This window comes from Notolepis coatsorum, assembly GCF_963971535.1.
Source record: "Notolepis coatsorum genome assembly, chromosome: 10".
Lineage (NCBI taxonomy): Eukaryota > Metazoa > Chordata > Actinopteri > Aulopiformes > Paralepididae > Notolepis > Notolepis coatsorum.
In genome coordinates this window covers 40766407-40781038 of record NC_140174.1, presented here as the reverse complement: position 1 = coordinate 40781038, position 14632 = coordinate 40766407, and the positions used below count along the sequence as shown (strand labels likewise).

General features: G+C 44.5%; 1 protein-coding gene across 1 annotated transcript in view; it reads left to right on the top strand.

The window, feature by feature from the left end:
• Nucleotides 1-14632, top strand: part of adam12a (ADAM metallopeptidase domain 12a) — a 201614-nt gene that overhangs the window by 96943 nt on the left and 90039 nt on the right. Inside the window, exons 5-6 of the mRNA XM_084322845.1 lie at nucleotides 7527-7603; nucleotides 8670-8868. Of these exons, the coding sequence (XP_084178971.1) occupies nucleotides 7527-7603; nucleotides 8670-8868 (276 nt within the window). The remainder of the gene's footprint in view (nucleotides 1-7526; nucleotides 7604-8669; nucleotides 8869-14632) is intronic.

The following is a 14632-nucleotide window of genomic DNA, read 5'->3' as shown; positions in this document are numbered from 1 at the left end:
TTATCCGGCTAACTCAGTTATCCAGGTACATGGAACGGGGCCCTGCCCCTACACAAATACAGTACACTGACTAAGTGCAATGTTTACCAAACCAAACAAAATGTACATACTTATTTTGCAAAAATGGAAACATCAACACAATTAAATTAACATAAATAAATAAATGTTGTGTATCTATCAGTTAACGTTACTGTTAGCAGCTAGCACCCACCACCACGGACGTAAAGCTAAGCTAAAGCTTGAGCTGAGTAAACAGCAGAATGTCAAAAAAGCTTGGTGGCTTGTTTCAATAGGGAGGCTACATATTTCACATTTTCTCAGTGTTTGGACAACCCCTCCTTGTGTAAAAACAATGCAAAACACAGGAAAATGCCATTTTTACAATACAGGACCTTTAATACAGTGAATAAGACTGCCAACATGTGATGTGATTTATTTCTTTATTGATGTACAGTATGTGAATAAATCGTTTGGATATTACAATTATTTAGTTGGAATAAGAAATGTGTCCTTATGATAATAAACTACATATCAATCACACATGAAGTTATCTTACTTCAGTAATACAGTTATTAAGGTATTACTCTTTTTCTTATTCCAGATTCAGCAGAATCTGTTTGCTGTGAAAGGCCTAGAAACAAAAAGTCTATTCATATCCGTTAAATCAATGCATCTCAGTCATGAGCTCATCAAATAAACATGAGGTGGGTAGCTTTAAATCCAGCTCCCACAGTTTCCCACTTCAGTAAAGATTCATATTTCATGTAATGGTCTGTCCTCTTTTTATACTTGTCGAGGTAGCGGGAGATCACAGGTGTCTCAGAGGGCTAGCTGTCAAGGATTTGTCTCTATGAAAAAAACTATAAATTATATATATATAGTCAAGTCAAGTCAAGAGTTTTATTTGTCACGGCATACAAGTATACAATGAAATGCGGGTGGTCTTGCCCGCAACGATGTGCAATACAGTGGTACAACATATAATAGAATCCAATAAAAACAACATTGTGCAATAAACAGGTAACAGATAACATGGTGTGACATCTCGGTATCTGTACATAAAAAATATTTACAGAGCATATAGGACATGCTGGGTAGCTTTGGTAGTGCAATACACTGTTACTGTTGTTATACTAATTTAAAGTGGCCTTTCCTTTTGGCCATAAGTGGGTGTGTGCGGCATGAGTGTGTGCCCGCTCATGTTAAAGTGTTAAAAGTCGCTGCTAGTGTGTGAGCGTGCACAGCGTGCGTGTCGTGTGTGTGCTTGTGTGGATAGTTCAGTGTTCTGTGGCACTCAATGTTCATTGTTCAAGGCTCTGATGGCCTGGGGGAAGAAGCTGAGCCTAAGCCTCTCTGTCCTAGTAGCTGGGGTTCGCAGGCGTCTGCCTCACCTCAGCAGCTGGAACAGGCTGTTATTGGGGTGGTGGGGGTCTTTCATTATTCTGCAGGCTCTGGATTTGCACCTCTTGTTGTATAGAACCTGCAGGGGAGGTAGTGCCATACCTGTGGTACACTTGGCTGAGCGCACCACTCTCTGTAGGGCCTTCTTGTCCTATGCCGTGCTGTTTCCATACCAGGCAGTGATGTTTCCGGTCAAGATGCTCTCTACAGCTCCTGAGTAGAAGGACTGGAGTATCTTCCCCGATACTCTGAACTTCCATAACTGTCTCAGGTGGTAGAGGCGCTGCTTCACCTTCTTTACTACTGTGTCTATGTGTGTTGTCCATGTCAGATCCTCTGAGATGTGGACCCCCAGGTACTTAAAGCTGCTCACCCTGTCCACGGTAGCCCCGTTAATCATCAGTGGTGTGTGTGTCTCCTGCTGTCCTCTCCTATAATCCACGATCAGCTCCTTGGTTTTACCAATGTTCAGGAGCAGGCTGTTGTCCTGGCACCAGCGTTCCAGTACCTCAACCTCCTCCCGGTAGGCCTTCTCGTCGTTGTCCGAGATCAGCCCCACCACCACTGTGTCGTCTGCGAACTTCACTATGGAGTTGGAGCTGAACTTGGCCACACAGTCGTGTGTGTATAGTGAGTACAGCAGGGGGCTCAGAACACAGCCCTGGGGGGACCCGATGCTCAGGGTGATGGTGTTGGAGGTCTGACCCCCCACCCTGACCGCCTGGGGTCTCTCACTCAGAAAGTCCAGTACCCAGGCGCTCAGGGCGGAGCTTAAAATGAATCCTAAATTGAATGGGAAGCTAGTGTAAGAAAGATAGGATGAGTGTGATGATGTGAGTTAACCTGCTGGACCTGGTCAATACATGTAGTCTTGCAGCAGCGTTCTGGACCATTTGACGGTTTTGTAGACGTGCTGAGGCAGATGAAAAGGGAATTGCAGTTGTCTAGTTTGGATGATATAAAGGTGGGAATGATCAACTCTAGCTCAAGTTGTGATACGACAGACCTGAGTTTGGCAATGTTTCCTAAACACTGTCTTAACTAGGGATGGGTACCGTTCACATTTGAACCGATACGGTACCGGTACCTGTGAATCGATACCGGTACCCAACGGTACCTTTTTTCGGTTCTTTAGTCTCTAAAAATGTAATCTACCTACCTCAGGTGTAAAAATACAAATAAATCCAAACTTCAAATTTTCAACTGTTTTCGGCTTGCCATTGCCCCGACTGCTTTGTTGTTGAATCAAGTCAAATCCTTCATAGGCACACTTCATAGGTTTAGTTTTGCGGTAAACAAAACGTTGACGTCATCAGACTATTTTTATTAAATCTTTTACAGTATCGAAATGTGGCACCGGTGGATCTCACGTGAATCGGTACTCGGTAGTACCGCCGTGATTCGGTCGATACCCAAGTACCGGATTCGGTACCCATCCCTAATGCTATCTGAAGCAATGATAAGACGTTGAGTCTTATCTGTGCTTAGCTGTAAAACGTTGTTAGCCATCCAGTCCTTAATGCCAGTCAGACAATTGAGCAAAACATATATTTTTTCAGTCTCATCAGGCTTAAAAAAGACTTACAGCTGAATGTCATCAGCATAACAGTGATATGAGATACCTTTAAATTTGCAAATAATATGACCTAAGGCAGGGGTCAGCAACCTTTACTATCAAAAGAGCCACTTTTCCCCCGTCCCACAAAATAAAATGCTCAGGGAGCTGCACAACCTATTTACCCTTAAAATGAAGATAACACAGTGTATAACATTTTATATATCCCCAAGCATACCCCACATTTAGCATAAAACGCCTGACAATTGCATACCCAAAGTAATTTGCGATGTATTATACTTTATACTTATAGCACACAGTTTGTTGCATGAATGGGATTATAAAGCAACAAAAAGAAACATTTTGACTTTTTATTGCTGATTTTACCTGTTATAACAAAGGAAAACCTCAAACTCTTATGAAGAGGAGAACAAATACTGGCTGTGTAGACCTATTTTTAAATAAAACACAGAAGAGGAGACAAAGCACTGGTGTCTGTAGACCGACTTTGAAATAAAACCCTGAACTATTCAGGTATATTTGAGTCCTTCCCTTATTTGTGGAAAATCTATCAAATAAAAAGGAACATTTTCGTTGTTCGCAAATTTCGCACCACATATCAGGCATACAGGTAAGCCTGCATCGTTAGTCGTGAAAGCAAATTAATCTGTCCACGCTGAATTAAACCCTCTATTTTCCTCAGACTTTCCTTTTTTTGGATTTATCCTTGGTTAGCTTACTGGGGGGTCGGAAACTCAAGATTAGCCACTTGCAGAAGGCAGGGAGAGGCGCGGGTGTGACGTACTGTATATTTTAGTTGATGAAATATTTTTGTTGACTAAATATTTTCGTTGATGAAATATTTTTTCATTTCAGTGTCACAGTATGACATCGATCTCCAAAATAAGAGAACAAAAAAAAAGTAAAAAAAAAAAAAAGTACATAAAAATTATTATTATTATTTTTTTGGCCAGGGAGCCGCAGCTGATTGGCTAAAGAGCCGCATGCGGCCTCGGAGCCGCAAGTTGCCGACCCCTGACCTAAGGGAAACATATACAAGCCAAATAATATAGGACCCAAGACAGAACATGTAGCGCAATTCTCACACTCAGTCCGTGTTTAATCCATCTCTATCGTAGACTAAACTAAATCTGTAATGTGCCCAAATACCGGTAAACGATGCTGGAGAATATTATGTGATATAGCTTGTCTTGTCCACTTAATATTATCGGTAGCCTAATAGCCATTTCCCAGACAAACTGCACCACCTTGACTGGACAAACTCGGTTTGGGATTTAAATGCAGCGGGCATGAATTACTAATGTTAATTGAACTTAGTATTCCTTATTGTTAGTGTTGTATGACAGTACATGGAAATAGTCAAAGGTCAGTTACAAAGGCACTCCAAGTACTAGACTACAGCAAAGGGTTCCACAGCACCACCTCAGTTAGGACAGCCGAAACTCGACCAACCTTTCGCCGTCGACTAAAGACACACTTTAGACAAAAAGACAAAAAAGAAAAAAAGGAACCTTCTTACTGTCCTCTACTATCATGCACTCTTCCTAATATACTAGCATGTCTCTACTACTATGCACTCAACACTGCAGCGCTCAAGTTTCAACACTTTGATTGTTACTCAGCTGATAGAGTTGTACCCTTCCTGCTGACTTGTCATACAGAACTTGTAAGTCGCTTTGGATAAAAGCGTCAGCTAAATTAGAAAATGTAAATGTCAATGTACTGTACCAAAGTAAACCCAGGAGCGATGCATTAGGCTACAGCGAAGGGTTCCACACAGTACCAAAGTAAACCCAATGGTCTCTAGGTGCCCAGAACTGTGACGGTCGAACCAAACAGTTAGCATTTTTTACACAAACCGTTCCATCCCTACACATATCATTATGTAATGGTTGTGATTCAAGATTCAGAGGTTTATTTATCACATACATACCAGGGCATACAGTGAAATGCGGGTGGCCATGCCCGCTTCAATTGTGCAAGAATACAATAGTAAATAAAATAAGTAGAAGATAATAAAATAGACATGATAAAATAGACATGTTAAAGTGTTCTGAAGGTCCAGATTAACACTGAAAGTCTGCGTTTATTATTTTGTATAACTTATATATTGTTTATATATATATTTTCACGTCATCTGTTTGCCTAACAGTATTCATCATTCGCTTATTGTATGTCCCATTCTTAACGCCGTAGGCGCCAGTGCGCGCGCCCCTCTAGACATGTTTCAGAACAAGTGAGAGAGCGTATTGATCTGTATGGGTGAATAGGCTCAGAACACAGGAAACCTAGCAGAGTGAGAGAGAAGTAACGTTTGGAGCAGTTGTAAACAGCACGGCCAGGCAACGTATCGTTATAGAGAGCCGTACGGCTAATTAGATACAACTATAATATTGTCGAGCCATTATTGGCACAGTATAGTGACTTGTGTAAGCGAAGTAACTTGGAGAGACTTATAGTTGAACCCAGCGACGTTCTGGACATAACTACTCATTGACGACCGTCTGCGGGTTAGCTTCAAGTACAAACGGAGCTAACTAGCTATCATCCATGCCAACGGGCTTTTGGACTAATAGCTATTAATCCTGCCATCGGGCGCTAGGAATACAAGGACCGGTCCGTACGAGACCCTCTTTCCCAGCGACGACAGGATTATCCCACCAGTCTGCAGTTTCTCTGGAGCCGGAGCTCTAGAGAGAACCGCCGTCTCCAGCCACCATCTTGCTTTTCCCTGTGCCGCTTCGCTCCGTCTCACTCCCTTCAGAGCTCCACCGGTCGGGTATCCGTAGTATAGGAACTATCGTTACCTCTGACTTTGTTGCACTGACATTCTATTATTAAAAGAGAGCTGTGGTATGTTGCTATTGCTATTAAAATGCTTGTTCAACTTGTATCCCTGTCCCCGCGCAGTTAATGGAGTGTCCGCCATTTTGAGTAACTATACTGTCTGGCCATTAACATATTCTTTAGCAGTGGTTTAATCTAACTATCTATCTATCTAGCTACACCTGAGATAAATGCAATACAATGTTAGCTATGAATTAAAGGCACTGGGTCCTATGTACACTACTATACAATATACAGTTTTACTCTATGTCCCTATGCTATACATGCTATTACTAACTATACTATACAAGAACCACAACCGTTCTTTCCGTGACCTTTTTTATTTTATTTTATTTAAAAAAAAAAAAGTGTGACCTTTTCTTATGTGCTTACAGTGACCTGTGGTGCGTTTGTGTGTGAGTGAGGGCAGAATGTGTGTTGTGTGTGTGTATGTGTGTGTTCATGTGTGCTTGTGTGTGGAGAGATCAGTGTGTTCAGTGTTCTGATGGCCTGGGGAAAGAAGCTGAGCCTTAGTCTCTCTGTTTTGCTGTGTGTATGCAGAGGCACTTGCCTGACCGCAGCAGCTTGAACAGGCTGTTGTTGGGGTGGTGGGGGTCTTTCATCCACATATGATTCATATGTAATGGTTATGGTAGAGGACCCAAGTGCAGGAGACAAAGGAGGCAGAGGCAGGTATCTGGGGAAAACAAACTGTGAAGTATTTAATGATGTCCGGCAGACAGGATACAAGATGACAGAAACAAAGGAAGACTAACTGGCTAACTTAACTGGTAACAAAATAAAGACTAAAATAGGTGGAAAACAGATGGGAACAGATGACCGGACAACACTGACTGGGGGAAACCCAACTGATATACACTTGGGAATGATGACTAACCGAAAACAGCCGGGGGTGATGACAGTGAGACACAGCTGGGACACAGGACTGCTTGTGGGAAATACACTGGAAGACACGCTGCGGACTTCTACAGGACTTGCGTGGAAAAACACAAGGAGAGAGAGAGAAGGAGAGGGAGAAGCAGGAGGGGAAACAGGGGCTGGAAGTCACAACCGTGACAATACATGCATGATGCAAGACTATGTAAGGATCCTATAGTAACCCCAGAAATCGAATCAGACGCTGAATATGCAAAATCAGCATCCACTGGAGGTCAGCCACCTTGGAAGCCGCAGACCAGACGTTTGAAATGTGCTGCGCTGAGTTCTATATTTAGAGGCAGGGGGGGTGGAAAACTCACATTTCCTTGTTTTTGTGGTACAGAGGGTTAGCAGAGGGGCCCTCGGTCAGACCCCACCTGAGAGAGGCCTTCTGGTCGTACCAGAGGAGCTGTTTTCACTCAAACCAGACACTTCCTCCCACACCCTCACACGCTGGCAGGCCTGGTTTGAAACATAGGCTCGGCACACCTTCTTTAACCCACAAACACAGCAGTGCAGGTGGTCTGTGAGAGTGGGTACATGGGAGTGACACGCACAGTCTACACACACAGATCTCAAACTGTTATTCTCCGATGGTTACGTTGTGGAAATAGCTGCTGGTAACCATGCCAATGGCTATTCCCCAAGATCTGGTTAATGTCTCACAGTTCTGGTGTTCCTGAACTTTGCTTAAACCCCAAACATACCAGTGTAATGCCTTTCACGCTTGCCCCAATTCCCCTTGTCCTAATTTGTAGTTTGCCCCCCCCCCCCCTCCTCCCAGGTAAACTGCTACTACCACGGTCAAGTGGAAGGTCATGCCCATTCGGACGTCAGCCTCAGTGCCTGTGCTGGACTCAGGTGAGTGTATCTGCCGCTGGTCAGGTGGGCCTGCTGGGCTTGTGTTTCCACTCATCAGCCGCACGCTCGTACTAGCTCTGACGTTACCCCTGGTCTAAATGTGCCTCCACGCATCAGTGATCCGCTAGCCAAGCATCTATACAGCCCAAAGCAGAAAGAACATCATAGTAGTTATCTGGCACAGCCTCTCCTTCCACTAAATGCAGGAACAGAATGTAGACGTAACTCACAGATTTATGAATATCCCTACATTAATAAACCAACATGATACATGTAGGTCGAGATGGGAAGCGGTTAACCTGACACAGGCTTTAGGCTACAAGGTTCCACGTTGGAAAAAAGAGCTGTTCGCAGATGTCGAGCAGGAGTAATGACTGTGGTAATATCACTGGACAACACCAGGAATGTTTTAACAAACAAAGCCAAATGTCTGCCCCCTCTGAGGAACTATCTGGCTGATAGTTAAACTCTTGTACTTGGCCCTGGTCTGTTTTTCTTTTTTCTTTTCACTTCTTCTGTTGCTCCGTAACCTGTCTCCAGTGAGACAAATGCTGAGAACTAATTTTGACAAGAGCTATGCTGCTTGGCGTGTGCACCAAGACAAATTGCTGTTGGTTTGGGTTGGCAGCGATCAAGGCTTTGGAGGTTTTAATGTTAAGTTAATGTGGTTGTGAAATGTTGTGTGAGGCTGCTAAAATCTCTTGTTTTGTTCTTGCGTTTTGGCCAGTGTGAGTGGATAACGGTGTCACATTAAATCACTCAGGCCACTTTTAAAACATGAGAAAACCTGACCCTGGGGGAAGCGGGAGCCCCGATCAATTGAGCCAAAGGGGGGATAGTCCTCATTAAGCAGAATGTCTCCCACTTGATGTGTTGCCATAACTAACAGAGGTCCCGTATTAAAGAAAAACCCAAGTGCTACTTAAATTTTATAAAGCACGATGATGTCTCCGGACCAGTGCTTCTGTCTCATGGAATGATCTCTTACCTGACATCGTTCATTTTCACGTAACCTCAGAGTGGCCCTCATTAAATTTGTTTCCATTCACCTGTCTTCTCCTCACAGGGGCTTCATCTCCCTCGGAGACAGATCCTACGTACTGGAACCGTCTGCCGATCCCTCCAACGGAACCCACTGGATCTACAGAGCCGAACACCTCGACCTCACTCCTGGCACCTGTGGCCACGGCTTCAACATCTCCTACCCCACTGAAGACAACCTCATCCAGGAACACGGCAGCCCGTTTGGGGCTTTCAGTGCTAGGGTAAAGCTTGCTATACCGTAATGACTGCTTATCAGGAAATAAGGCATCCTTATCTTTTAGTTAAGTGCATGTGTAGGACAACATGTTCTAATGCAAAACATACATATTCACAGCTATATTTTAAGTGTGTGGAAAGATACCGCAAGAACTCTTTGGAGATATCTTTAGCTTCATACGTCGTCCGTAACGGAATACATATCTGATCGGAACCACTGGGAAAGAAAGATTGTCCCCCCTTGACCCTCTTTACAGACGTAATTTGCAATGTAGATAGTGGTAAGTGGGCCGGGGTGTATTTTAAAACGAGACGCTACTTTTTGAATTATTCCCCTCTTTCTCACATCGTATCTATACCCTATATCCATTAGCGATCTCGTGCCTCCCCCCTCCCCCTCCTGCTTTTAAGTGTGAATGTCTGGCCTGAACCTGAGATCGGATTGCAGGCCGTTTGTCATGTCTTTAGCGGGGCCACTCTATTGAGATTCAGGCAGACTGCTTTCTTAAAGCCCTCACTCTCACCTCTCTCTCTCTCTCTCTCTCTCTCTCTCTCTCTCTCTCTCTCTCTCTCTCTCTCTCTCTCTCTCTCTCTCTCTCTCTCTCTCTCTCTCTCTCTCTCTCTCTCTCTCTCTCTCTCTCTCTCTCTCTCTCTCTCTCTCTCTCTCTCTCTCTCTCTCTCTCTCTCTCTCTCCACGGTCCCTCAGTATATGAGCAGAGGGATAAATCACGGGGTGTCGCTCCCGTCCCCCCGGGATCCTCTGTACACAAAGAGAGGAGAGGCTTTTTTCTCGAGGCGATATAACCCCCCGATAACGAGGGAACAGGGACCGTACTGATCTCTTATCTGATGGGCTTGAGGGATGATGGGAGGAGCAGAGGAGCGGGTGCAGAGGAGTCAGAGACTAGATAGACTGGGTCACTGGATGAAATGAAGGGACGATTCTGAAGGTGAGGAAGGCACAGGGAGAGGAGGGAGGTTTATTTCCTTGTAAGGCTGTGATCAGATTGGACGCCATTTTCTTGCGCTTAAACACGAGGCCCGGCAGTGTACATAGAGAATCTAAAGTACCGTAAGGTACCGTTGCTACCTCAGCTAATGTTACATTAAGCTAATATCTACTATCAATATGTTTTCAACATCGATAATGTTACTCACCGGGAATATGCTACACGTTGCTCACAGCCCTCCAGGCGTTGCTGTTCATATCTCGGCCGTGGTAAGACCTGGTCGTACAAACAAAGTTTGTTGGAAAATGGCAAAATTAGCTTCTTCTCCATTATTGATTGGTTTGTTTTGCTGTCGATTTCTTGTCAGATACCTCAGATTTGTAATCCCTCCCCTCGGTCGATTTGATTGGTCCGTCGACAAGAAGGTGACATTGGCGTTGGTGCGCTCCGCGGCTAAAGTTGAAACCATTTCAAGTTGAAAAAGCGCTGCTTCCTAATCGCGAGGCACGTAGTTTGGAGGAGACAAAACCATTGAAAACAATAGAAGAAATGTGCAGGCCTGTTCAAAAAGACATTCAATGTGATCACAGCCTAATGCAGCACACATGTCAGTGACTTAGTGTATCATTAAAAAGTGTTGATCTTACACCGCTACCTCATTATCCAGTCGGGAGGGTATCGAGATTTTGGGAATGTGTCTCTGCGAAACGGGTCCCATATGTGACTGTATCCGTTTAATTCTAAGAACAACACATTCACTCATAAAACTCATAGGTTTTTGTAGTCATACTGTAATTGGATAACCTTTTTTAACACTCCTAAACAACAGAAACATCTATTTGAGTCGCGGTGATAAGGGCAGACCAGGGTTAAGATGGCTGACCGCTCTCCTTGAGCGGCGATGGTGTCTACAGTATATAACGCAAGATGGATTAGAGGGCAATGATGATTCAGCACCGGCTAACACTCCCTGACAACCGCACAATGCTGCAGGGCCCGCCTGGGAGAGAGAGAGAAAGAGAGAGAGAGAGAGAGAGAGAGAGAGAACGAAAGTATGAAAGAGAGAGGAGAGCGAGAGAGAGGGAACAAGATGATGAAAGAATGAAAGGGAGAGAGCGCGAGAGAGAGGGAACGAGACAACAGAAGAGAGAGAGAGGGAACACAACAACGAAAGAAAGAAAGAGAGAGAGGGAGTCATTTGGATGATTTATCACGGCATGAAAAATATGGTTTTGTTCTTCTGGGTGAGAGATTTATTCCCTGTGCCTCTCATTGCATTTTTATCTGATGACATTGCCCCCTTTCATTCAATTAAGATTCTGTACCCCTGCCCCCCCCCCCCCCCCCCCCCCATCTTTCCTATCTTAGAGATGTCAGAGAAAGGGGGGATTGGCTCCTAAGCAAAGAGAGAGATTCTGCATAGCAAGAGGGTGGTCAAACACGGTCCCTAAAGCTAATGAAGTAAAAGAAAAAAATGCCAAAAAAAGCAAGGAAACTTGTCTCGTTTCTAATCTCACAAACTCTCTGCCCTGCTGGGACGCAACTCTCTAGCGAGGTGTGATGGTTTTTTTATTGGGGACGACTACGGGAGGGTGGGGTTAGGGGAGGGTGTCTTTTGTCTTTACACCATTCCATGATCTCACTTCATCTACCGCTAAATCAATTGAATGGTGTCGATAAAAAAAAGAAAGGAGACTGTCACGTGTGCCGTCGAGGCACCTTGTCACCTCTGTGATTTGTGAGTCAATGGTGGCTGTGAATGAAAAAGAACAGGGGTCCTTTGAGGAATTGTAAAAAACAAAACAAAGAAAACACACAATTTTGCTTGCTCAGAGCTTTCACGACAGCTCTCAAGTATGATCACCTCAACGAGCTAAGCTGTGCCGCCTCTGCTGGGATTATCCGAGATATGTCCCGCTCAGGGGAACGGGGGGTTAAGATAGAGAGACGTGTTGGCAGACGAGGCGCCTGGAGGACGAGGGCTGAATGGAGAATGGGTTCAGAGTAGGGCTGTCACGATTCGTCGACCATGTCGACATAATCAACTGTGAAATTTGCATATTCATGATTGACGCATCATATTGTTGTTACTTGTATGTCTTTTGTGGTGGAAATGGCAGACGTTCAAAGTCATAACATTTGCAACGTGTAATCTAACTAGTATGCAATGAATCATGAATTCGAAATATAAATCACTTCTCTTAAACCACTATTCATGATTCTGCCTAGAGCCAGGACTTGACAGTGCACGTTTCACTCGCATTTGATAACTTCCGTGTTTCACGTCAACTCCAGCTGGAAACCCGATACCCCCCACCTTAAATTTTAGAAGCTATGACAGCTCTTCAGCCCTGCGTTCGAAAGCCTGTGATAACTGCTCTTGCGAGTCGCGCTGTTTCTATGTAAACTCCGCGAGCAACGGGTCCAATAAATGCGTCTAACATGCTTTACATCCTCGCCATTCCTGTATGCCCACGTCGCGGTAAAAACCTTAACTAATGTTAGCTGATGATAACGCTAACTAAGCTAAGCTACAGGCAGAGGATAAATCAGTTCCAATAGTGAGGAGGGAGGGGGGGGGGCTGAGCCTGTCTCTCTCTCTCCCTCTCTCCCTCTCTCTTTCTCTCTGTACGTTCAATGATGATGATCAATGAAGTAGCTAAAAGTTACACTATAAAATGTGTAAAATGTGGATATATAAACCTGGATAGTTGTTTTCGAAGCTTTTCATCATCGATTCCACGACACTTGCGGCTTTAGACAATGTTGTGTCTTTCCCTTGAAGTGCTGAACAAATCATAAAAAATATTGATGATGCGGCGCGCGTGATTGGTACTGCCTGCAGTCTGGAATGTTAACGGTCACCACACCTACCCATTGACACCTCCGTCTGCCGACCCCAGCCCCCCCCCCCCCCCACACACACACACACAATATCGTAGGCTGCCTATATAATAATTCTGCGACTGGGGCTGCTGCTGCCCACATATATTATTTATATATAAATGCTAAATATTTACATCAGACATGTACAGACAATGTACAAACAAACAATAATTCTACATATTAGGTACAGGCAAGCATGTGGTGTTAGAGTTCTGCAGGGCTACTGTATGTTCACAATTTTTTTTTTTTTTTTTTTTTGATAATCTTTTTCCCCCTCCTTCTTTTTCCGATTTGTACATTGGAATACTGACAAAGCCATACAGGGTAATTTACTGTACAACTGGGTTAGGTCATTTGTAGGGGCCAGTTTCAAATTGCAGTCTCCCGTATAGGTGTTCTTTGAGATTGTTTTTGAAAGTGGGTAGTGATTCACATCCCTTTACAGCTTTGGGTAGGGCATTCCACATTGATGTGGTATAATTGCGAAACGTGTTTAGTCCCTTGTTTGAGCCGAATCTGGGTTTAACATAATTTGTGGAGCTCCCTCTGGTGTTGTGATCGTGGTATTCACTGACCTTTGGGAAGTATTTTGACATGTACATGGGTACCTTGGTCGTGTAGTGTATCTTGTAGACCAGGCCCATTGCAAGTTGCTGTACTCTGTCGTCTACTCTAAGCCATCCTAGGTTGTAAAAGTGGGCAGGGGTGAGGTGGGTTCTAGGAGTCAGGTCAAACACTAGTTTGTTTTGAGATGTTTGTAATTTGGTTTTTAGTGCCTTGAGGTGCTTTGGTACCATGAGGTGCAAGCATAGTCGTAGTACCCTTGAATGAGTGCTCCTGCCAGAGTCTTCAGGGTATTCTTGTTTACCAGAGAGGAGATCCGGTACAAGAATCGAGTTTGTTGGTTGACTTTTTTTATTACATTGTATGCCATTTTGTCACAGGAAAGATTAGCCTCTAGGATGGAGGATTAGCCTCTAGCCCATGGAGGATTTTCAAGACCAGACATCGGTTTGATGATGCGGCGCGTGTGATTGGTTACTGCCTGCAGTCAAGTTCAAGTTCCTTTTATTGCCACACGGCCAGGCCGTGTGAACACTTAAGGCAACGCAGTTGTACTTCCGCGTTTCTCTGATTGGCCGAGCGTGCGCATGCGCATGAGCCGCGACGCGCTCCTCAGAGGCAGGAATACTAAGCTCCCCCCTAAGCTCCAGGAGAGAGGAGAGAGGCTGAAAACCCGCAGTTCTTGCCCGACTCATGCATATAGTCACTGTGTGTTGTTGTAGCCACCGGGTAAATCGCGATTTTTTTATTTGTTTGTCATGACAAACCAATTACATAATCCAACATATGTGTAAAGGCACAACATATTCCGGTATCTTTTTTTAATGATTCGTTACGGCGCAATCAATACTTCCATGCGTTCGGGACCTCCATGTTTTGCGGGTATTCATCAGACAAATCGGATCCGGGATCAGTCGGGCAAGAACGGTGGGTTTTCAGCCTCTCTCCTCTCTCCTGGAGCTTAGCGCTAGGCCAATCAGAGAAACGCGGAAGGCGCTCGGCCAATCAGTGAAACGCGGAAGTACAACTGCGTTGCCTTAAGTGTTCACGCGGCCAGGCCGTCTGGAATGTTAACGGTCACCACACCTACCCATTGACACCTCGGTTGGCCGACCCCAGCCCCCCCCCCACACACACACACACACACAATATCGTAGCCTAGGCTGCCTCGAAAAAGAGATCTTTGATCTCAAGTGACTACCTGGTAAAATAAAGGTAAAAAAAAATATATATATATATATATATATATATTTTTTTTATATAAAAAATTATTTGACTGGTCTGGGAAGGCATAGCCTCCCCGTGCCTTATACCCGCCGCCTGCTTGCTCAACATGAAAAAAGTCAGTGGACAGCGCCTGGTGCTGAAA